This window comes from Pagrus major, chromosome 17 (assembly GCF_040436345.1).
Source record: "Pagrus major chromosome 17, Pma_NU_1.0".
Classification (NCBI taxonomy): domain Eukaryota; kingdom Metazoa; phylum Chordata; class Actinopteri; order Spariformes; family Sparidae; genus Pagrus; species Pagrus major.
Window position 1 is genome coordinate 22,003,893 of NC_133231.1, and position 25,145 is coordinate 22,029,037.

General features: G+C 43.3%; 1 protein-coding gene across 3 annotated transcripts in view; it reads right to left on the reverse strand.

Moving 5' to 3' along the window:
* Positions 1 to 2,469: 2,469 nt before the first annotated feature.
* The window catches only part of cadm4 (cell adhesion molecule 4), a 167,248-nt gene continuing 144,572 nt past the window's right edge, over positions 2,470 to 25,145 (reverse strand). Inside the window, exons 5-9 of one of the 3 annotated variants that reach the window (XM_073485464.1) lie at positions 23,426 to 23,516; positions 17,025 to 17,197; positions 9,402 to 9,515; positions 5,687 to 5,815; positions 2,470 to 4,436 (exon numbers count right to left, since the gene is read on the reverse strand). In XM_073485464.1, coding sequence (XP_073341565.1) covers positions 4,327 to 4,436; positions 5,687 to 5,815; positions 9,402 to 9,515; positions 17,025 to 17,197; positions 23,426 to 23,516 — 617 coding nt within the window. In that variant the 3' untranslated portion in view covers positions 2,470 to 4,326. Of the gene's footprint in view, positions 4,437 to 5,686; positions 5,816 to 6,407; positions 6,443 to 9,401; positions 9,516 to 17,024; positions 17,198 to 23,425; positions 23,517 to 25,145 lie in introns of those variants that run through there. The other 2 variants (XM_073485465.1, XM_073485466.1) reach the window with 2 other exon arrangements.

A 25,145-nucleotide genomic window follows, 5' to 3' on the forward strand; every position in this document is an offset into this window, starting at 1 on the left:
ATTCTTGACATAATGGAAGATCTAGGCTGTTGTTTTTGACGTAAACATTTGTCAATCGTCCTCACGCAGTTTAAATCAATTCCTGAAAACAATGTTTTGTATGCATGGTGTTTGAAACTATCAGCTTGCAGACTAAAGGAGAATAAATACGGCCCACTCCTGTTGTGTTGTTGGCTTTTTAACTAATCAGCAATCTCGTGCACAGACATTACACGCAAACGAAAAGGCCAGTTAATTACGGGGTCCCACACCAAATGTCAGTGAGAAAATTAAGTCTCCAGACGATCCTGATCACAGATGTCTGTTCTCTGTGACTGCTCTTCCTATGGGTCTTATTTCTAAGCCTGTTTCTTAGTCTCTACTAAAACCAACTGCCAGTAACGTAGATATATGAGTGACAGCGTTTAATTAAACATTCAGTAATAACATAGTGGTCGAGAGAGGTAGCAGCATTGTGGGGAAAACATCAGTAACCTGGTTATGACACAATCTTCATGGCTGTTGTAAATACAATGTGATGCTCACTTGTAATAAAAAGGGCCTTGCTCACTCTAATTGGATTGTTCATCTTGAACCGTGTTGGCGTAAGAAATCACTGACGGAGGAAGCCATCTCCATCTGTATGGAACATGGGCATGATGTACGACACTTTGCCTCTTCCCTTTTTTCTGTTTCTCAGAAGCTCCTTCTGCTGTTGCTCATTTTCCAGCTCTTTCTTCAGATCATGTGTCTATTTTGCATTTATTTTTCCCCCCCTCATCATTTCTTTCCCTGCCCTCTATTTTCTCTTCATGTACTCAAAAAATAGTGTGTCAGTATACAGTACGTCTTCCATCGCCACAAAAAAATCTCAGACTGGAACACATTATTGATAGAGAAATCTGTTTTCCCCAGCTTCCCTGGCGCGGCTGCCCATTCAATTGTTCTGTCTGCCTCTCTGCTTCCTGATTATGCTCGGCCTCAGCACACTGAGGCACCTCAATCAATGCCTCATGCTGCTGCCACTGTGTACACACCTCTTTGCCTCGCTAGGGTCACGCTGCCAAGACCAGTGAACATAAGCTGCGTTCCCCATTCTAGGGTCATTAGGGTTGGCTTTACAGATGGATAAAACTGTGTCTAATCCACCATGTCGCCACCGGAAATATAAAGAGTTTGTGTTTGGATGGACTGTGATATGTACTGCAACTCGTAGAAATGAAATATGGCTGTCATAAATGGGCCATAAACGAGGAATTCTCTAATGTGAACCCGTTCCAGGACGTTAATCGCCGAAACTAGCGTCAGGGAGAAGCCGCATGAGTTATTCATAGACTTCTTTCTGTCATTACTGGCCAGATTATGCTACATTCACTGCATGTCATAAAGTCGGGGAGGAATAAAACCGACTGTTGTCTGGCTTCCCCCGGTCTCATTTTTTGCCTGTGTCTATTGATTTGATAATCGCCCCCTATGATCACAGTGGTTGTCTGAATGTGATCAGGTCTAGCCGCTTAGTTGTATCATTATGGTCAGATAATGGCCGGTTTCCCAGGATGCACCAGAGCAAGCAATAACAGCATTAGAAGCTACCAATCATTCTTGTAATTGAAAACTTTCTTTAAGGAAAACATAAAATATTGAACTTAAACTTAAAAAAATTTGCTTTTTGTTGAGTTTTTTTTTTTGGAGAAGCAGAAATAGTGTCAAACGATCAGCAAACACAATCAGACTGCTGTTAATCCCACAGGAACACAACCTTCATTTGAAGGACACAGACTTCTGGTCGGAAGACATATAAAAGGACAATATTCTCAGTTTTATTGCTCATCGACCACAGTGGGTCTGATAGCAGGAGCTACCTCACCTACCTTTGCTTCATCATAAACCGAAGATATGTCTGGCGTCGACTCGCGTATGTACGTGTGTGTGAATTGTTTGTTGGCCGGAGTGTCAACTCATGCTGGTAGCGCCTGGCAAGTCCATTACTTTGATTGCCGTTTGACAATCTGTCTTTATGACAGGCGACCGCGGAGCCTTGCCATCGATGGAAGAGAAACACATCGATCTATCACCCGGCGACCTCCGGCGGCTTTCAAATCTAGCCCTGCGCACAGATGGACATGTTGAGTGCTCCTCGACAGAATCGGGTATTGATTGCGTAGAAGTTAATGGCAGAGTCATATTTTTCTGTGTGCATCTGACTCAACCCTCCTGTCAGCCTTTCAATTCCGCTATCTGTTCGTATGATTCATTAGCGGCGCCACAGAACCGTCTGTTTTGTTTATTCTATTTATTCTGAATGAGCTGCCAGTATAAATGGCTCCATCGCCTTCATCTTCATCTTTCCACCTATAACTCCACTATTCCCCATTGATCTAATCACATGCTCCATCTCCTGTTTCTCTTTTCACAGGATTTCAAAAACAGCACCTGCTAATTACACAGTGAACACATCAGAAAACCAGTCTGATCCCAGAGGTTATTTTTGGATTCTTTTTTATTTTGTCGTGCTTTGTATCTTTCCCCTATAAAGAAATAGTTAGCTATATATCAACAATGACACATGGACTCTAAAATAAACAGGAGTGAAAGACAGGAGAAGAGACGACTAGGCACAGGAGACGAAGAGAGAGAAAGACTGGGAAAGAGAGGAAAGGTAAGAGTGAAAAAAGACAGCAATTTCTCTACAGTAGAACCAAAAACAAACCATGGGAAGTGTACATTTCTTTAACATTTACAATTATAATAATAACAACGGCAATAATAATAACATTAACAACAATCATAATTGTTCAAATAATAATAATAATTAATAAAAAATCAATAAGACCTCTGGTTTCTCATAAAGACAAATGATTTTTTTTTTATTCTTTTCTTTATTTTCTTTAAAGATCACTGGACAGTAGTTTGTTCGGCTTTGCACCTCTATAGGCTAATATTCTGTGTTAGTATAGTTGCTTCATAATGCATTTCAATAGTAAACTGTTTTTTCTTATTTCTTAAAAGTTTCCTTTAATTTATGTTGCTGTTCTTTTTTTTTTATACAAATAAGGAATTCAGCGATATGTATACTTGTTCTGTCAACTGTACGTATGAATGTGTGCATGTATCTGCATATGTGTGGTAGCATTCAGAAAAAAATATCCATCCATTTTATTTTCTCATTCACTCCTTTTGCTATCACTCCCCTTGCCCTTCTTATTAAGACTTTGAAACCTTTTTATCCTCTTAATGACATTCTAAAATAATTAAGCTTTTCTTTAATGCCTTAGCAAGTCATATTCATTTCTTCTTTGTCGGGAACGCAGCCCAACACTAATCCTTTCATTATTAGGAGCCAACAAAGGAGGAGCGATAGAGGGGTGGGGGCAGACAGAGAGAAAGAGAGATATAAGGGCGAGGGGAGAGGATGGGAACAGGTGAACGGAGAGGTGGGAGGAGATGGAGAGGAACTGAAAAGAAAAGACAACCTTTCCCTTGCTGTTGCAGCGGGAGGAACGAAAAAAAAACGAAAAGATGATTTTTTTCATGAATTATTGGCAGGCCACCCAACAGGGAGAGCAAAACAGGACGGTTAGCTTGTTCATAAAGTGTGGATACTTCCATGGACTGTGGGTCTTATACACTCCAGCGTTGTTAAGGAATTATGTATGACTTGCGCACAGTGGGCAAGATGCTTTGGCAATTTTAAAAATTTCAATTTTCTAGCACCTAGCGCTCAATAGCTCCCGGTCAACTATCCCCCCAGCTCCTCAGCCCCCCACCCCTCCTTCCCGCCTCACACGCTGCTCCCACTGTCTCTGCCAGTTAAAGATTGAGCTTTGTGAAATAGATGGTTTTCTCCAGGCATGGAATTATAGCAATCATCTGCCTCTAATTCCCCTTCCACTTTGGCGGCTGCATGGGCAGAGTGCCTGTTTTCTTTGTGCTCCCCGCTTCCCTCTCGATCAAAATAATTATGGCATCATTTCGTTTTTGTCTACATTCACCTCAGCATCTCCTTCCCCCTTCTCTCGCGCTCTCCATTCCCCCCATTTTCTCCGACTTATAATATATGGCACAGTCGTTAATGGCTGGTGGGTCTATAGGCTCTCTTTTTCTCGGTCTGTCTCTGGGTGTGCGAGTGTGTTTGTGAAGGATATGGAGTGGAATGGAGTGGGATGGATTGGCTGTGTGCAGTATCTGTATACAGTCGTTTTCAGAAGGCCGCCTGTTATGGCGCATTGTATAGAGGTGTGTGTGTGTGTGTGTGTGTGTGTGTATACTGTATATAAGGTGGGGGAGAAGGAGAGGAGGGGATTGAGGGATGAGGTCAGAAGAGAAGGGGATGGGGAAGGAGAAGGGCTACAGTAGGTACTCCTTCTTGCCCTGGCTGGCGTCGTTCCCATTGAGGAAGGCCTCCTGCACCTCACCATGTTCATCCAACCCACTGGCCTCATGGGTAAGATAGGAACCTGGATGAAAAGAGAGAGAGGGAGAGACAGATACAGAGAGAGAGAGAGAAACGAAAAGGGAGATTGGAGGGGGAAGGTTAGGTGGCAAAGCGTCATGATCGTTGCGGCGCCATGCAGCATTATCAAATCACTCAGCCCTAATATTATTGAGCACCATACCTGTGACTGAATTAATTCATTAGTTAACTGATTGTTAGGTCAATACCAAGCAAGAATAGGCTCTCGGGTACGGTACGAGCCTACCGGGCAGAAATTAAAAGTAGGGGGTGGATGTGTGAAGAGGCAGAAGAGGACGGGTAGGAGGAGAAGATAACAGAGAATAAAAGATGGGGAGGGAGGAGAGATTGGCAGAAAAGGGTGGAGGGAAGGTTAGGCGCAAGAGAACAATGGCACGTTTGCGTCACTCAGAAACCCCATTAAACACATTTTAACACCCCTCAGGCCTGTATGATTAATGATGCGGTGCAGTATAGGTTACAGAGAGCAAGAACCGCTCAAGTCATCTTCCTGCTCGAGTGTCCCTTCACTCCAGGGGTGAGTGACACTCTCATTCTCCTCGCCGCAGAGGTTGACTGGCATGCTGACAGTCACGGCGGACTGAAGACAAAGCCCTAATGGCCCTGTCTCAACATAGTTTGGTTGTAATGGTCCTGTCTCTCTGCTGATTGGCGGTCAAGCCATACCGAGTGTTGACTGACAGCTTGTCTAGCCATAGGGTAGAGTAATGGCCGCTCGCCGCCTGCTACGCTCTTCCCGGATCATTTCTTGGCAGCTGTGGTGCACAGTCGAAGGCTTGCCAAACGGGGGCACTTAAAAAGATAAGGAACGCAGGGAGGCTGCTTTTAATAGATGAGCCTTGATACACTAACATATAGTCATAAAACATGGGGACCACACCTTCATTTCCCACCCCGCCCTGTCTCTCCCGCTACCCTGGCCAAGGTCGTCCATCATGGACAGCGCCCGCCTGGAGAGGAGCATCCCATCCTGTCTGCTTCGGGCCGACAAGTTTACACCTCAGTTAAAAAAGATTATTTTCAAAGAATGCGGTTGTTAACTGGCCTGTAATGATTTTTTTCCCCAGCATGTTTTTTGCGAGAAAGCGGAGAAACGAGAAAACGTGCCTGCGACAAATGTGATAAAACACTCTGATTGCCAAAATGTGTCCCCTTAGCTTGTGAAAGAAACTTTTTGTGTTACTTGGTGTGTGTGTGTGTGTGTGTGTGTGTGTGTGTTTGTGTGTGTGTTACCTTTCTGTCGGACGGAGCACCAGATGGTGACAATGAGGACGCAGATGACGGTGAAAACCAGCAGTGCCAGAACTCCACCTATCACTGCATACGGTACTGCACTGTGAGTCTCTACCACTGCGCCGGGGTCTGGGAAAAGAGTAAAAGAGATAAATAGTGTGTGTGGGTGGAGTGAGAGGTACATAAAGGGAAATATGAAGAGAAAAGCGCAGGCAAAGAAACGGAGGCAAAGAAAGAGATGGATCAAGAGTGAAGGCAGGAGAGATGTTGGAGGGGAAAAAAGATATAAAAGTGAGAGAAAGAGAGTGCGTTAAAACAACAACGTGGGGGAGAGCACAGGGAGCGAGACGGGAGAAAAGAGAAGTCGATATCCTCCCCCCAACTTCCATTATCACCTTTCATCACCCCGACAGTCAGAATGGGTGAGAAAAAAGGTGGAGAAATGAGGAGAGTGAATAAAGAAATAAGTGTGTCAGCCTCCTAAAAACCCACTTCAGCCAAGCACCTGTCAAGACCACAATGCATTTTGAATGAGGGAATCGGTGAGTGTGTTTACACCCCGAGTTGTGCAGCCCTGGGAAATGAAATCAAACACTTCACCACGAGATGAGTGAAGAAAGATAAATAGATTAAAAAAAAAAAAAAAAGGTAAGGTAAATTCTGTGACATTTCGTTGGAGAAAATTGCAGTACTGTGAAGGAATTATTCATGTCAGGCTCACCTTTTATCAACTTTACACCACTTTAAAGCAAAGGACTAAAACAGAGGAATGAGGAAAGGAATTGAAGGTTAGTGTTGAAATGATTAGTCGAGTAAGCACTTATTCTGCTGACAGAAAAAATGTTGTAATTGATTTATTGTTTAGGGTCATTAATCAAGCAAGAATGCTAAGCATCCATTAGTTTCAGCTTCTCAAATGTGAGGATTTATTGTTTTATATCACTTTAAATGTACTACAAGGAACTTTTAACTGGTTATAAAACAGTGTCATTTTAATTCTGATGCCTTTACATGACAAATATCAGTAACCAAGGCCATAAGTGAGATGACTGGCTATTTCTGTACATCTATTAGTTATTCTAAATGCCTGTCACCAGGTCGCTGAGGATGGATTGAGGAGTCTCACAGCCTGAGGAAAGAAGCTGCTCGATAGTCTGGTGGACAACAAAAAATTAAAGTTCCTTATAGCACCTTAAAGGGAATAATTTGAATATTAGGACTTTGGTCAGACAAAACAGCCAATCTGAGGACATCACATGTAAGCTCTAGTAGGTTGTGATGTTAATTTTTTCAAACTTAATTTCAGAATTAAACAATTAATCAATTAGGCAAAATCATTATCAAGAGATTAACTGTTAGTTGCAGCCACGAGATCATAAAGCAAACATGGTAACACTTTATGAGGAACATACAAATCATATACTTGAGTAATGATTAATTAACGCATGACACCAGATGATATAGTGCAGGAGCTGGTGTAGGATGTGTCAAGAATTCCTGTTGCTCACCATTAACGAATGATGACGTTCGAAACTTAAAATATCACCAGTTAAAGCAACATTATGTAACATTTTGACCTTAAAATAACACCTTCAACATCATTATGATGGTACAGTGTCTTGTAATAGGGTGTATGGTGTCTCTGTCACTTGTTAAAGTGCGGGGATAAATAAAGTTATCTATCTATCTATCTATCTATCTATCTATCTAAAGTTAGAGTATTTTGTTTAAATCAAACTGGTCATCAGATGCAAACATTTAGGCTACATATTAAACATAAGTAGGATTACATACATAAACTGTCATGAAACTGAAACTGAAACTTGATGTGTATGAATGTATGAGGTATACCTGTGAATAAACATTCCTTAACTGATGATCAATTAAGCGTGAACTAATCACATTAACCTGGTAATTTGTTTATGGCGAGCAACAGGAAGTCTTGATATATCCTGCATTAATTACACTAAATCATCATGAGCCATGCGTGAGTCTATCACTACTTAATTATAAAGTGTTAGAGCAAACTTAAGATCAAGCATGTGTCTGTGTTTAAACAGCAAATACTGACTGACAGTAGCCTAGGGACAGCAGGGGTGTAGAAAAAGAGAAAGAAATTATTGGTAAAGTAGGAATTAAGGTAATTTATGCTGCAAAAAACACCTCTTTGAGTCTGGCCTAATAATGAGACCGCGTCTGAGTTGCTGACGATAACAAAAGGGTGTTTTTTGATGTGGTTGGGGAGGGTGTAGTGTAAGAGCCCGTAAGGCCAATAGCAGGCAAGGACGCGGAGTTATTGATGCAGCCCTTGGACCTTGACAGAGCGGAATTAAAACATGAATCATTAATAAAGTGCGAACACATAGAGATCAGGAGAGGAAGAGAGAGTGATGGAGGAGTGGAAGAAGGAGGAAGATTGACAGCTGAAGAGAAGATGGTGCATTTTTGTGTTTCATTGAGCATCACGTGCCTCCTGCCTGCATGTGTGTATGATAAAATGAATCATCAGTGCATCCTTAGGCACGCAGGACATGTGGCATTCAACGAAGCAAGCACATATTTCACAAGGGATGAAAAAAGCAAGGACTCAAGCGCTAAACCTTGACCTCGCACCGCCCCGTTCTTAAACCACCACAGCCCAAAGCGCCACAGGAAAATGACTGACAGCATTAAAAAGTGCATTGTTGCTCCGGGGAGCGCCTCAGATGATACATCAACGTCGACTAAACGCTCTCTAAAGTGTTCGGGCTGCGGCTTTCGCGATGACTCTTTATGACATCTCCACACATGCCCAGCAGGTGAACAACCTCTACCTGCCACGGACGGCGGCGGCGGCGGCAACAGAAGAACAAGAAAGATGCTCCCGCTCCCTTCCATCCATCTCTCCTTTTTAAGTTACAGAGGAGAGGAGGCAGAGAGCAGCCGAAGGTATGGAAAGAAAGGAGAAGAAGATACCGGTGAGCATGTGTTTGTGGTTGTATGAGGCAAATAGATTCTGGAGATAAAAAGAGAGGGGAACTAGTGAAAGAGTGTGTCACTTCACACATACACACAAGCACACACACTCACTCAGGGTAGCAGTGGTGCCAAGCAGTCTTTCTTTCTCCTGCTGTGAAACATTCATCGGGGAGAATACGATTAGACAACCACCTGGATCCCTGATCTTTCTCTCTCACTCTCTTTGTGTGTGTGTGTGTGTGTGTGTGAGAGTGTGTATGCAGATAAAAAATGTCTGTGTAGCATCTCCCTATCCCTCCAGGGGCCAGCGTCAGTCAGCTAAAGGCTGGATGTGTTGCCAGTTCCTTAAACTCTTAACGCAGATTCATCAACAGTACCCATCGAGCACCCAGAGACCCATCCCAGACCATGCGCACTCACACACGCTCACACACAATTGCTGACTGGGCAATGTGTGTGTGGGGAGCATCAAACAGCCAGTGATAAGAAAGGGAAGAGTGGGTGATTGCGCACGGTGCACCATCCAAGTTTTTGCAGGCACGGACGTGGCATGTAGATGCAGGGCAAAGGAAGGTTGCGGCATAAAAAGAGAGAGTGTGTGTGTGTGTGTGTGTGTGTGTGTGTGTGTGTTGGTGTGGGCCACCTGAGAGTCATCAAATGAGTAGGGGAGTGAAAGACACTAAAGGAGAGCAGGGAAGGACGAGCAGAGAGATGGAGGGTAGCAGAGGCAGATTAATAAGGTGTGTGTGTGTGTTACCTTCTGGGTCCGGGGCGAAGCTGGGTGTTAGGAGGGTTGGGGTGGTGGAATGGGAGGTGATTTGTTGGGTGGTGGTAGGAGTGGGAGGGACCGTGGTAGGGAGTGACACATTATCTACAGACAGACATGGAATGGGATAACACACACATACACAAATGCTATTATCTACAACATGCAGTGGCATTCCAACCAAGGTGTTGCAGGGTTACTACTGCCTATAAAACACAACACATGCTTTACTGCTGAATATTAATCGAGCTCCTTGGCTGCTCTGCCTCCGCCATTGGATGGTAGTCGCAGAGGCAGCTCAGTTCCTCCAATGAGTTTTGAGAAAATATGTAAAATACCAGCCCAGCCGCAAGGATATGATAGCTATTAACGTTTCTGCAAACCACAGATACCTCCACGGTTGACATCTATAGCGTAAGAGGCATGTCATGTTCACATTATGTTATCAGCCACCTTTCATTAAGCGTTATAACAAGAGCAGGGAGGTGAAATAGTACAAGTGCTTACAGTTACTCTACTTAAGTAGACGTTTTTACTCCTACTCTCTACATTTGAACACGCATATCTGTACTTTCTACTCCGTACATTTTCAAAGCAGGCTCGTTGCTTTAGTTTGAAAGCATAAGAGCATATCACACATGGCAGACGTAGCAAGACAACACAATGTAAAAGACGTAACGAGAAGGAAACAGGCAGTGAGGGAGAGAAGGCGTGTAGGCAACATTGCCAAAAGCGCCGGAGCACATTCTGAGAAGCAAGACATTCCCCACCCATGCCTTATTTAGGTGAACCGTTTGAAGTTGTTGGCTCTTACTTACTTTTAAACTTTGAGTACATTTCAGAGCCTGTACTTTCTTACTTCTACTTGAGTGAAGAATGTGTGTACTTTTGCTGCCTCTGGTTTATTACAAGCCAACAAGGTTGCCAAACAGCCGACTGCAGTTTGAGTCATATCACTGGATATATTCAAGGACACCCGGGGAAATTTCCAGCCGTTTTTCGGGCGACCAAACTGGCTATTTGTCACCGGAAGTTGGACCATCTCCACCCATGATCGTGGCAAAAGCAACAGGTATTTTAAGCCGAACCATGATGTTTTTCCTGACCAAGTGTTTTGTGTGCCTACACTTAACCAGAGCATAAGCACAGCTTTTTCGACCTAATCGAGCGTAAAGTTGCACCATAAAGAAAAGTCTGAACTCATCTGTGGTTATGCAGAAAACGTACGTAGCTAAAGTTTATTCTGGCGGTTTGGTTGAAAGTACAAGAACTGGTGGAAAGTTCTCAAACACAGCAATTGAGGCCGATGCCATTTCGATACCAAAGACGAATGTTACTAATTATTTTTTTTTCAAATTGACTTGACCTGTGTGCGAAATGGAATCGATCTCGACCCCTGCCAAGAGATAAAGACAAAGACAAATGCTGTTCTCGGTCAAGGCCTCTATGCCAGCTGAGGGGGCTAAAGAAGACATTTACAACAGGGAAGTCATGCTTTAAAGCGGTGGCTGAAGGGAATCGCACCTGGCAGATTGACATTCATCTACAAGGCGATTGGAATATATTGGAACACATTCTCTGTCACTGACACATTTTCTATGGTACAATGGCGGGGCAGACAGAGACATTGTCTGTGACAGATGCATTCCCAATGGAACGGTGCCATGCAGGGACTGTCTCATTCAATGCCGAACAATAGCTTGGATCTTGACACATTCTCCGAATCAATAGCCGAGACACAATGGTAGGTTGGAGAGGTAGAAAGAGACAAGTTCATATTGCTGTTAAAGACAAAAATAATGGCTGACAAAAAAAAAAAAAAACACTAAGAGGGAGATGAAGGGGCGGGAGTGAATGTGCGTGTCTCTGTGTTTGTGCGCATCAGCACTTTGTGAGTGAATAACATGCCACTTCATCAAACAACCTCCGTGAGACCGCAACGAGCGAGGTAGTCTATGTAGTCGAAGTCTGAGGGCACACACACACACACATGTGGACACACACACAAACCACATATTCAGGCACACTTAGATATTGGATAATTGGCCATGCGCACACACATACATCACACCTACAAAGGCATACAGAAATATACATACGGCGCGCTTACACACACACACAAACACATACACACACGCTGCCCTTTCTGCTCAGGAGTAATTTATTGGTAAGTATTCCTCTGTCTCTTCTCTCCCTTTCTCCCACTGGCCCTGAGATCATCAATCTCTTTTTGCACTCTTCTTATGTCAGCACTATACCTCCCCGGTCCTGCTATTTTTTCCCTTTCTTCTCTCGAGCCCAGCGTGGTTTTCTTCTCTCAGTAAAGAAATGCACACGATGCGTAGTGTATTTTGTGGCAGAGACAAAGAGATGAGCAGAGTTTTTTTTTTCTTCCCTGTGAAGTAAAGTGAGAGAGAAACGAAAGGAAGAGAAAATTATCCCACAATTATCTGAGTATGTGTGTCCGCTGCCGAGCACCTCCTGTATGAGTTCCTATACGTTTCACGCGTGTGTGGATGAATGTACGTGTGCGCTCGGCTGTCGCTTGAGCCTGAGGATTAATGGCCGGGGTCGCCGCACTAATTAAGTGGACGCTGATTAATTTGCCGTGACCTAAAAATAGTTCTTTCTCACTAGTTCTAATTTTTTTCTTATCTTCCTTACAACATCTCTCCCGTCTTTATCCTTGTTCGTCTTCACCGAACGTCCCCCCCCCCCCCTCACCCCACCTCCCTCCTTCACTTTCCTTAATTCGGCTGCTTCTCCGGTTTCACTCCTCTGTGACTACGTTCCCTCACTGCCTCTCTTCAACTTAATTAAGGAGAATGCCATACAGCTGTCGTTCTCTTGGCCGATAGCGCCCCCCCCCCCCCCACATCATATTGTTACTCATTAACACTGTACAGCTGCCAATCAGGCACGCAGCCCATGTTATTTCCAGGGATGGATGTGGTGGCACTTGCGATAATGACGTCGCTCCTCGTATCTCAGACTCGCAGGAGTGCGCCTGAGGATACCGCTGCTGCCATTTTGGATGAGCCCCGTTATTCTTTCATGTTCGGTGTTCCTGATTATTAAGGGCCTCCTCGCTCAGAGCAGTGGTGGCTCCGGCTGTCGATCAACGCACCGAATGCTGGACATTGGTCACTGCTGGGTCCAGGAGGGCCAACACTGATTGGCTAAAGACTCAATCAAATCTTGCTCAATATAGTTGAGTTGTCATGTGTGGGGGGAAAACGGCGCTTTCCAGATGACAATTTTTTTTTTTCAAGCAAAATTGACTCTGCATTATTTTCGCCTGGCGCCGTCTGCCACTCGCCCCCCAACCTTTTCCACTTTTATTCTCATTCTGTATTTTTTGAAAGTCGCACTTCATTAAATGGAGCTCTGTGTTTTTCACTCCAATTATCCTGACGGCTCATTACAACAGCCGAGGAGACACAGACTAATCCCTGGTCACCTAGCATTCCTCTCCGTTTCACTATCCATCCTTTCATCTTTTTATCGCTCCCCTCTGCTTTCCATGAATCCTCCTATAAAACCATTAGTCTATCTATTCTTCTCCACGCTCACTTCCTGCTCTGTTTTGCAGGAATACACACACACACACACACTCCCACACACATGCATGTAAGTGTGTTACATATATGCAAACTAACAATTCTTATCTACCCATCTCTACCTCGCCCTCTCGCTCTCTCTTGATTTCTCTCTCTCATCTCCCACACTCGCTCATGCAATTCAATTCTAATGGGTTTTATTGGCTTGGCGATTCATCTGAGTGCAGCAGCTCAGTTCAATTACATAAGGGAGCCCTCTGGGCCCTCACCAGACAATCTGCAACATTCTCCTCCCAGTCGCACGCACACGCATTCACGTGCACCTTCGGCGTATAGGCACACATAAAAAATCCAATTTCTGCTTAACAATGGTGGCACGGAGATGAAACAACCAACAGAGGCCACATCCTTTCCACATTCTGCTGATATATGCTGTGTGTGTGCGTGTGTAATGTGTATGAAATTGTATGAGTGTGTGTGCTCTGTGATTCATTGAAAACTGTTTCTCGCATTTATGTCATTAGCGACTTTCGGAAAGTTGCCGAAAGTTAATTTCATCGTATTAAGTGGTGCACACACTTACATGCACACTGATGAAAACGATCTCACCCTCTTTCTCTGATTCATAAACACATCAAAGCGCATGCACACACACGCTCTCACTTCACGTACACACAAGTGTGACCAGTCAAATAAAGCTCAGCTTCAATGCATCACGTCTCTGCCACGGCGCGGGCTCCCTGGAGAGTTCCCCACCTCTCGCTCTCGCTTCTCCTTCGCCGGCATTAAGCTCGTCTGCCTTCATAAAGTGGCAGCGCCTAAAGCACCTGTGACAAATTGGCAGCCACTTTTGCCTGAGTTTGTACCGAGTGTACAGACCCTGATGGCAGATAACTCTCACAGAGGGAAGCATGTCATGAAACGAGAAGACGAGAGACGAGAGGGAGCACTGATAGTTTTTCTGCACCTGCAATAAAATGGTGTCTTTTCTGCTGACTCATCCTTTCCAGCACACATCCCTCCAGCGCTCCCTGCCTGCTCACCTTCCTCCCCCGTTGCACCCTGGGATTCCCTCTGGGAAGGCTGGGAGCCAGCTAAACTGACATTCTGTTTATCTGATAGGCTGTGGTACTGAATGTTAACCTGCCTCCGACCTCCATCGTCCTTCTTCTCTTCCTTTTTCATCCCTCCATCACCTCCTCCCTTTCCTTCCTGAACTCCTTGCTCAGCTACACTCACTACTCGCCGCGCCATACTCGCAGACACCTCGGCCTTCTCGGAGTAACGACACTGAACTGCAGCTGAACCAAGAGCGAAGGGCAAACCGGTGGCAAGGTGAAAAACAGTTGAAAGGATGTGGGAGGACAGGGGAGAGGAAGTGGACAGGAGGTGTAAAAGAGGTGAGAACAGCGGGCAGAGCATTCGAAAGGAAGGTTGTCGAGGAAAGGAACGCAGAGAAGAGAGAATGAAAAAGTGATGGACAAGAATCATTTTTCATATCTCCAAAGTCATGTCTCTAAAGTCTTTTTTAATTGAAAAGCTTAGTTACAAAATGAGATTCAATATTTAAAAAAAAAAGAACAAAAATGACACCTACTTAAACATCGTGGGTGCTGGAATGAAGAGCACAATGTGGGTACGTGTTATGAGCTCTGAGTCATCCTAACATATTTTAGAGAGGAATCATATTTATTTTCAATATTGACTGCTGAACTTCGCCTTTAATCAACAGAATGTAGCAGCTGACTAACACCGTATTAAGTTTCAGTGTTTTATTCGCATTGGCAGTGATGTAAAGCGAAAGCCCCATTTTACGGTTAAGTAATATTTACAAAGACACGCATGGATGCGACGAGTTCCTCTGACATGTTTTTGAGAATTAGCATCACGTTAGCCAGATTATTAGTTGTGACATGCAGGAAAATCAAGAGTGACTTTCAGGCGTCTACAGATTAATATGATGGCTGAATCAACAACTCTGAGCTCTTTGAGATAAGGTTTGAAACAATCTGCCCAGTGGGCGAGAACATTTTTTTTTTTTTTTTTGAAGTACAGCAAACCATCACTGATGTGGGGCTACAGCAGGAGGATTTAAGAAGCTGATTGCTGGAAATCCGTGGTGCAGAGCAGAGGAGCTGATGCCTGGCTTATGTTGGTAATGTGGATTCCTGCTCTTTTGTGGATTTTGGTCGGGGCGGTATTCCTTTACTTTAAACGTAGCCTTTTTACATAATAAGAGAAAAAGGCGAGATAAATCAAATTAATGACGAGCACAGAGCAACGGCGTGAAATAAAGGAGATGAATGACGAAATGTGGGGAAGAAGAAATGGCACAGGGATAAACAAATGAAGAAGACAGCTAAAAAATGGCGAGGGAGGAAGCTGAGGAGGAGGAGGGAGAGAGACGGAACATTTTTCTACAGAGGTGGCAACGCACATCAAAGCTCGACAGAGAGAGACGGAGACAGAAAGAGGGAGGGAAGTGGGTGGGGATGTCACCTTTCATCTTGCCACTGTTGCCACCCTTGATGCCTGTGGAAAGCTGCCATTTTGTGCGCCGTTTGATGCGAGACATGCTTGTACAAGAGCGTGCCGCTGTTGATTGCGTGTGTGCGCGCCCGTGTTAGAGTAAGAGAGTGTTGGTGTGATGGATGGATGAGGGGGCGCCAACCAAAAAGCAGCCTGAAAATGTTACATAAGATATCATGTCTCCATTCCCTCCATCCGCTCCCTCAGCTTCTGATCTCCAAATCAGATGCTTGGGTGCAATGACAGGAGCAGCCAGTAGGCGGAGGTGTAGTTCAAAAGGGCAAACCTGCTGAGTGACAGTAGTGTGCGTGTAATCAGGCCAAACCCCAAACGTAACGGATGTGAAACGGTAGAAGCTTCTAAAGATGAGCTTACTTTGCGATTTGGCTCCGCTGCCGTGCCATTAAAATCTCACCGTTCAGATTCTGTCCCTCTGACTGCAAGTTTACTCACTTGTTTCATGTGTGGATTACACAGCATTAACATCAAAACCTTGTTTTCAAGTGCGCTTCAAAACTCAGAGATAAGTGAAGTGAAGAAGCCGGCCAATTTGTCACATTTTCTGAGAAATAACTTCACGGGCGACACAAGATCTTCATGTGATGTTGCGAGGCTCCGCCGTCGTCCTCAGTTTATCTGGGTCAACCTTCATTATGAATTTAGCAACCTTCAGTGAATCTAGGTGCAACATCTTGGAAAACTTGACAACAAAAGCCCCTCACCCACATCTCCCTCCCACTCCGATACCTCTGCTCAGGCAACGAGCAAAGTTGATCCGCCTGAATTCTAAATGCAACAGATGTTCGGCTCTTGTTTACCTCCAAATGTTACCATGTAAAATTCAGAGTTTCAACAGATTCAGCGTCGTATTAATACTCTGAAACTGCAGGGTGTGTTCACTCCTGTCATCTTTGTCTCCTCTGAGCCAGCTTGTGTTGTGAGATCCATTTAGTTGTCACAACATCTCGAATCTTTATTTATTGCACTTGAGGATGTAAGTTACTCTGAAATCCTTGAAGAGAAGACTGGGTCACAGGGGACATGATGAATTGGTTCTTTACAAGATATAGCCTGAATAATGATGTTGGTGACTACTACCCGAGCACGGGAGCCTACGTCTTCGTGAGAAATCAATATCTCTGTTGAATCAATTGCACAGGAGGTTTAGCAGAGGTTTCCTGCTGTGTACCTAATCAGGAAAACAAATAAAGCTGAAAGACAGATGAGACAGGCATCAAGATTTAATGGGTCTGTTACCCAGTGCCAGCATAGCCGCACTCCAAAGACACTGGAAAGATAAAAGGATCAATAAAATTTAAAAGATTTCTCAAGAAAAAGAACATTATCAAAGCACAGAAACAAGAAATGCAGCACACAAAAGAGCCATTGAACATAAAAATTATTCAGAACAGTCGACAATAGCCTGGGACACTTGGACTGGAAGTGAAAACAATAGGGAAAAATAAACAAACACTTGAATTGTAAGAAAAGTTGGAACACATAACTGATTGACGTGGTTACTCACCGTACACCAATAGGGTGTAATGATCAGCAGCACGTCCGTAGTTGTTCTGGGCCTGGCACAAGTACGTCCCGTTGTACGACTGGCTGAGACGGGAAATCTGTAAGGTGGGGCCGGAAATCTCTGCCCTCTCAGGTAAGGTGTCGTTAATCTTGGACCACTGAATGTTCCTGGGCCTGAGGGGAAGGAGACAGAGAGAGGAGTGATGTTTGTTACTGCTGAAATACGGCGGCCACTAGCTCCCTTAAACTTTTCTACTTTTTTTTTACTGGAGCATGTATTACTTATGACAGAAATACACTCATCAACGTTGGAAGAGGAGGTGTGGGGTTTGGATTAGGTGCAGCAGATCATGATCCACTGCCGTACTACCACACTATGAAGCAGCGAAGCAGCCCGATCTTTTCTCAAACCTAACCAAGTTGTTTTGGTGCCTAAATCCTGAGCAAGCTGTGACCGTTTCACAACGTTAACTACATAGCACACTTAATTTACGTCACATACATAAGCAACTCATGTCATTTTGGCAGTCATTGGCAAACGCCCCAATCTGTCATTTAGGTCTGAGGATGTGTTGGACTCGTCATTGGCAGAAAATGAACTTTTTAAATAATCAATTAATTGTTTAAGCCATTTGTCGAAGAAATTTGTCTTCGGATTTGTGGGCGATTATTAATATATTCTAAGTGCCTGGTTAATTATTCGAAAGAAACAAACCATTCGATTAATTAATAAATAAAGTTTCAAACTTCAACTTCCATAACTTGACCCCGGGTCAGCTTCACATATCCTCCCATGTGTATACACATATCCAAACATAACATTGTGCAGCAGCACAGTATTCAACCTTTGTGTGCCATTTAAATACAGCTAGATTGTAGATTTAATTACGTCTGCTGTTTTTTTCTACAACCTCTACAACCACCGCCGTTCTAAGGAAATGCATTATTTAGTAATATCTTACAGTAATGTGTTTGCTTTCTTCATTCGTTTAAAATTGCATGAATATTAATTTCAAATTAAAACATTTAGTAATCATATCACAGGCTCAAGTCCCACCAACGCTTTGTTACTGTGACCTTTGTGGAGTCGGCTCATTCACAGTCATTCACAGTCGGGAGATTCATGCAGGGTTGATAACAGTTTATTCTCTCAGAGACTGATCCAGGGCGAAGCACTTAGAGCAGAAATAGGACTACCGACAACTTCACAGTTGTCCCAATTACATGTTTTGTCTTTTTTACATGTACATCACGTACACCACAAACATGTAGTAGCAGGAAACATCTGGCTTGGTTCAGAACTGGAGGGAGTGAGCAGGGGGCCTGTGTTGTCTGCAGCCACCTGGGCTATGCTGGCTGCTGCTGGGCAGTAAATGTGGGCTGGCTGCCTGTTAAACCATTGTGTCTAATTTCTGTTTCTACACCTGTTAAATACAAAGATGGGACATGTGAGTGTGGAAGGTTTTTCAGTTGTTTAAAGTCACCTTTGTGAGCCCTGGGCTGAGTAACAAAAGTAATGTAACTTATTACTTTTGCTGCAGAGCGATAACTTGCCCAGCACAGATAACCACACGACAGCTACCTCTCTAACTAATACCGCTAGCAGACTACAAGTCTTAAGCACATTTAGTGAAAACTGAAGTGCTAAAGGGTTTTACAAATGAGAAAGTGAAAAGAGACAAGGGATCAAAGCACAGGCGCTGACGGGTGCTATAAAAAGAGAGGTGAGGAAGGAGGGTAAAGAAGCCCACAGGGGGGGACGGTGACATGAGAAGAAAGTATAAAAGGGGCTTGGAGAAACGAGCCAATGGCAACAGAGGGCTGCATCCTGACAAATAATGAGGAGATGGATGGTCAGAGGGCGACGATCGTGTGAAAGGGTTGGCAGGGGGGGAAAGGGGTGCAGATGAGAGAGAAATAGGGTGTCAGATGTGCAGGGTGGGAAAAGACGTAATAGGGATAGAAAACGTGTTACAGCAGGTAGAGGGAAGACGGAGAGGAAGAAGAGGCAAACAAAATGAATTGGTCATGAAAGATGGGCAGGCAGAGCAGGCAGGAGGTGCGAGGATTACAGAGACATCCTGGCGAACAAAAATGCGTGTGTGTGTACGTGTGTGTGCGTCTGGCTGAGTGTCACGGCTCTTGCCACCCTGGCCAGATTACAATCCTGACTCATCTGGGTTCTAATCCCTCAGGACGTCTAATTAAACCTCTTTTTTGCTCAGTCGCACACACTCTCGCTTATCCTACACACACTAAACGTCCACAAACAAAATCTCCTGCTATAGTTGTACTCCCACAGAGTAATTCCTTCAAACGCTCGCACACAAATAAGCAGGCAATTACGTCAAATGACAAAACGTCGTCTCACACTCTCCTCCTAATAACGGACAGACAATGAGTGTACCCCTCCACCAAAAGGAAGTGGCATATAATTGGTCATTAATACTAAACAGGCAGTTAACAGGGCCAGGGAGCAGGAGGGAAGACGACAGGGGGATTGTAATGTGTGTGTGTGTGTGTGTGTGTGTGTGTGTGTGTGTGTGCAGTCCAGCGTGAGATGAGGGTCAGAGTCCAGAGTGGCCCGGAGTCCCATCTCTCATTGTCACATAGTCGTGCATACACTACACAAACACAAACACACACGCACACACACACCTACACACACACACATCTCACAGTGTCCCCAACCGGCCGTTACAAAGCTTTAGTGGGGCTATAGCCAATACGCTTCTCAGCCAGTCCTCACTGTGGGATTTCACTTAAGTCATCACACACACACACACACACTGGACAAACACACACACGCGCTCACACTTTGGCTGCATGAAGCTTTACTGGGGAGCTTTAGTGGACTTGATGCCCACAGACAGACGGACCATCTAGGGGAGGGTTTAAGAGCTTAGGACCCAATACCCTTCTGGAAAGTGCACAAAGGGCTGCGAACACACTAGAAAAAGGCTTTCTTTCAAAGCCGGGTCTTAAAAGTGTTGACTGCTGATTGGGTTTCGTAGCTCTGGGCTCACACACATAGTCATATAAGTTTATGATATGTCCACATGTTCACTCAATTTCTTCAATTTCTCGTAAACTTTCACACTCTTATGGACCCCGCTGTGCCTCCGTATGAAGCTCTTTTGCTCTGAATCCTTCATGCAATAAAATATGGATCAGGTTGCCTGTCTAGCAAATATTAAATGTCAGGTGATATCACAGATAGACAACTCCCTCTGTTCTTTATCAAACTTGGAAGCCCAATGCGTCCTTGGCACTATCCTCTCATGATTATAAAAATATCCTGATTGGTTTGATGCCGGTGTTAATATTGTCATTTTACATGTGATTAGACACCCCTGGTTGACTTCAATTACAGTTCAGCGATGATGCGTTTGGGTTTGATTGGCACAAAGGGAGCCTGCATCATTAGTGCGGGACAGCATGAGGTTGTCGTCAATTTTAAGTCTGTTTCCGAATCCTTTTCTAAGAAAGGAGTTGAAGCAATTTGCTGTTCCTTTCCAAGGATAGCTTCTAGAAAGAACCAAGAGATCTTTATAGAGGTATTTATAGGGCATAATTACTTAACGTTTCCAACAAAGAACTGAATTATGTGGCATTAGAATTATGTAGAAAGAGGTCAACTTGATATTCATTTTAACGATACATACTAAAGACAAAAAGTAGAAAGGTCTCTTGCAGCTGGTTATTTTAAGATACTTTAGGGAAAAGCTTTCACACATTTTATTTTTTATTTTTTGGAACCTGCATTGAGGGCTGATAAAGCGCGCATGTTCTCCTTTCAGTGGTGCCCTGCTTTCCTCTCACACATTTGGTGGCGGTCCAGGAAAACCACTGATTTCTGCTGCGGCCAGTGAAAAGCTCCACCGCCGGTGCAGGTGGAGGTTGCTCACGGACGTTTGCACAATAGCTATTGAGAAGGAGAAGATTTGTTTTTGAGCAAGATGGATAGTGTTTACTTTAAAGACACACAGAACGCACAACCCAACCGGCAGAATAAATGTTGGCATGTACATTTCGGCAAACCACAGATATGTTGAAACTTAACATTTCTTTATGTTGCAACAGTGTTTCTTTAGATTCAATTTTCTATTTTATGTTGTGACAATGCTGTATTATGGTCTGGTTAGGTTTAGGCACAAAAACCACTCAGTAAGGGTTAAAGGAAAAAATATATTTTGGCTTTAAACCTGTTTAGGTCACCACAAAAATGGCTGGAAATTCTCCTAAGACCCTTTTCAAAAATATCCAGCGGTTTCACATTTTCACACAAATTTTGAAACACAGGCTCGAGCTACGGTCACTGGCTCTGCTGCCTTCTCGCATCTGCCCTTGAGAAGACGGTCATAAACGTGTAATGCAAACGTGATATGACACATTTTGTAGAAATGACAATATAGGCCAATAAAAGGTACAATTGTGAACGTGTCCTTGTTTTGCAGAAAAAATTAACTACCAACATTTTATCTAGGCGACTGGGCTGGAATAAATGTGTCTGTGTCACTGATCATCTATCTGATTCTTCTCTACAGCCCATGAATCAAACCTTTGGTGGCCAAACTTATCAACTCATTGCTGTTTCTGTGTTCATCTCTGTGTCTAGATTCTATAAACTGTTCATCATCCAGTCTGATCTGCTGCAGGTTCCTCACAGTAGTATACACATTTTCATTGTTTTTGAAGATTGCTCAGAGAAAATCCATAGAGACATTACCAGATTCTTAAACTCATCAGTTTAAAGATCCTCTCCAGACATTGTTTTTTAAAGGAGCAGCTGTGCTAATTCAACTCCTACGTGCCCAACTAGCTGCAAGGCAGAAATTATACAAATGTGTGACATGGTGACGTAGTGTGATGTCACAACGTCACAGAATTCAAGGCGGGACTACTGATGAGGCGTTTAAGGAGCAGTGTTTTCTGTGGGAGAGAGGAGCTCTCGTTGGTGCGGACTTTAACCTTTTTAACTTTCAAGATCATTTACATGCACAAAAACATATAAAAAACTGAAGGAAAAGGGGAAAGAAATGAAAAAGCATAATAGGTGTCCTTTAAGATGTATATAAAATACTCTACTTTGAATATGAATTTATTTCTGATATGATTTTTCCACAAAACAACTTAAATTATCTTGTTAAAATCCTTAAAATTACATCTACTCATTTCCCCCTCATTTAATATTACAGTATCTATGAATATGTAATTATTTGTCAGTTTTAAAGTTTAACTGTTGGACACAAGATTCAGTCCATTCATTCCATTGCACACTGAAGTCCATTCTCAGTGTGCGTGCACTGGAAGATTCAAGTTTCCAAATCACATTTGTGATCATGCTCGGCATCCCACCTCTTTAACATTGGGTTTTAAATGAGCACAGAGCAATGAGTGAAAACAGCCTTCTGCACAGTGAAGCTCAAACATTCAACCCTAGGAAGAAAAAGAAAAAGACATTTTTTAAGTAGAGGGGGACTTAAACTTCGACACTTCTCTCTACAGTCTGTGGTTACAGCGATTAAGACCTTTGACTCTGACTCTTGCAACCGTTGCAGGTTGCTGAATTCAAGCTTATATTACCCTTACACTTACAAAAGGTGCTCTGAGTAAATGTGCGAACTGATCTTGCCAGCAACAATTTTGACCCTCCAAAAAGATTGGCAAAATAAAAGCAGAGCCCTGTAGGCCTTGTCGCTGCCTCCCGCAGCTACCAGGTGTTTGCTGAAGTTACAACCTTAATGTCATCCGCATCACAGCTCAAAACAATTTCCAAAACACTTTTAAATGTGTATACTCGCTGTCCCATATTTGCATTTCATGAAATTTTGTGTTTGCAGGGGGTTGTCGCTGAACTTGGCAACCTCCCGCATGTTGTCGTCAATCAAACGCTTTCTGTGTGTCCTTAAGCCGATTTGTCGAGAGTCATTGCGGCTTTTCAAGCACAAAAGCTTTGTTCAGGCGAACCTTTTATACTTTCTGATTATTTTGTCAGGAATTCATTACGGAACGAGAATAAAATGCATGCACACAGTGCGATGACAACCCCAAAAAAGCTTCGCAAGCAGCTTTTAGTGCCAGCTAGTAAATGTGCCGGCTTCATATCTTGTGGGGAGAGAAAGGATGTATGACTCAATGTCTTTTTTTCAAACAACGTTATTATGTCATTATACCTCTTCAGCATTACCTCAAATATACTTTCAAATATATTCTATACAAGAAAAACAGGACATCATTCACAGGTCAGTGACCTAGTGTCTGGTTTAGGGAGATCCATTGACAGTACATGACACTATATGCGCTGTGCAGGATGAACTTTGTGTTATTATTTTATATGTAAAAGTAAGGCATAGATAGCACAACAAAACAAAACACTTAAGCACATGTATGCAGACTTACAGAGGGTTCCCAGTGACCGAGCAGGTGAGGCTGAGCGAGTCGCCCTCTCGCAAAATGCCAGTAGGAGGAACAATTCTCACTGTGGGTGCAACTGTGGGGAGAGAGAAAGGAGAGAGGAGGGGGGGTTAGATGAATGAGTATGCATGTGAGGGAGAAAACAAGAAAGGCACCAAAGAAAACAAAATGGATCAAAATGATCAAATTGGAGCGACGATCAGAGAGGAAAGAAGAAGGGGGGGGGAAAAAAAAAATCAGGAATGAGAGTGGGAGACAGTGAGGGAACAAAAAAGGAGGAACAAGGGAAAAGTGAGAAAGTGGCAGGAGGAAGGGTCTTTAACATCTGTTTCCACGGCAACCAGCCGACAATCCTACGGTTGAGACACCTGTTATCATAAGCAGCCCACCGCTCCAGCAGCTGCTGTACTGCACTTACTTCAGTAGCAGAGCGATGGGAAGCCAAATCCACACTGACAGTTGGTCATTATTGCCAGTCGTCTGGCTGGAGGAACCGCCGGCACACAGATTGACAAAACTGTTGAATATTAATCACTCTGATCTATCAACAAACATTAGTATACGTGTGGCAAATTAATAGTACCAAAAGACTGATGAATAAGTACTTCCTGAGGAATGAGATCACAAACTGAATGCATCTGAAATGTTCGACCGTCCGAGGTTATTGATATATTATCACGTCAAACTATTAGGAATGCTAAAATGACAAGAGAACAAATGGAGCAGCTGAATATTTGGTTGACTTGGCTTTGTTGAAGAAAAAAAAAAACTATTTCAGCGTCCTTTTTTCATTATCAACAAATCACTGAAGATCTAAATCTGTGTGATCTCATCTGATGTGCTTCTGACGTGACTTTTTTTTCTGAATTTAAAAAAGGATCTTCAAACAAAATAATACACATAAATATCATTATTAAATAGTAATCATACTGAATTGTCGGCGAGCGTCAGTTTTGTTTCTCCTCACATCAAAAAACAAAAGGCGAGACATTTCCAGAGTAAACTAGTTCGAGCAAACATAACATCTTTGATAGGATTAGAAAAAAAGAAAAGGGGGATTTACTTTTCATAGACATTAAATAATTAATTTCAGACTTTTCCAAAATGGATATAGATTATAGCTGTCTGACATTTTCAAGATTAATCCCACTGAACCATCTACAGATCTGTAAAAATATTGAAAATTCAGCTTAAAATGAAAATATGCTTCTATCTGGGCTTGTTGCCCTGACTGAATATTAGACTTCAGCCAATAATAAATTTAAATCTCCCGCAGTACTTTTTACTGCTTGGCTTTTGCCTGCCTCCAATGGACATGATGTGATTTCAGAGCACACTAACTCGTGCAAATAGGCCAGCAAAGATACATCACTCCCAGAACAGGACTGGGATCCTTGCACATACTAATATGACCCAGGTTTTCTCAGCCGACGCTGGTTAGCTTCTTAAACCACAAGCCGGGACCCTAACCTGGCCGCAGGCCTGTTTCTGCCAGCTCGCGGCATGACAAGATTTGTATGCATTAGGTTTTAATGAGAGCAGGTCTCACACAGGGCAGCTCTGACTATCACTCTGTTAAAATCCTGGACTTTATACAAATGAGCTCAATTCTAAAAATGAGATATCCACCATTTGAAAAATGAGGCTGCTCTACTCTGACAAAATTATGGCTGGCATTAAAGTAAAAAAGTGTAATGAATAGCAC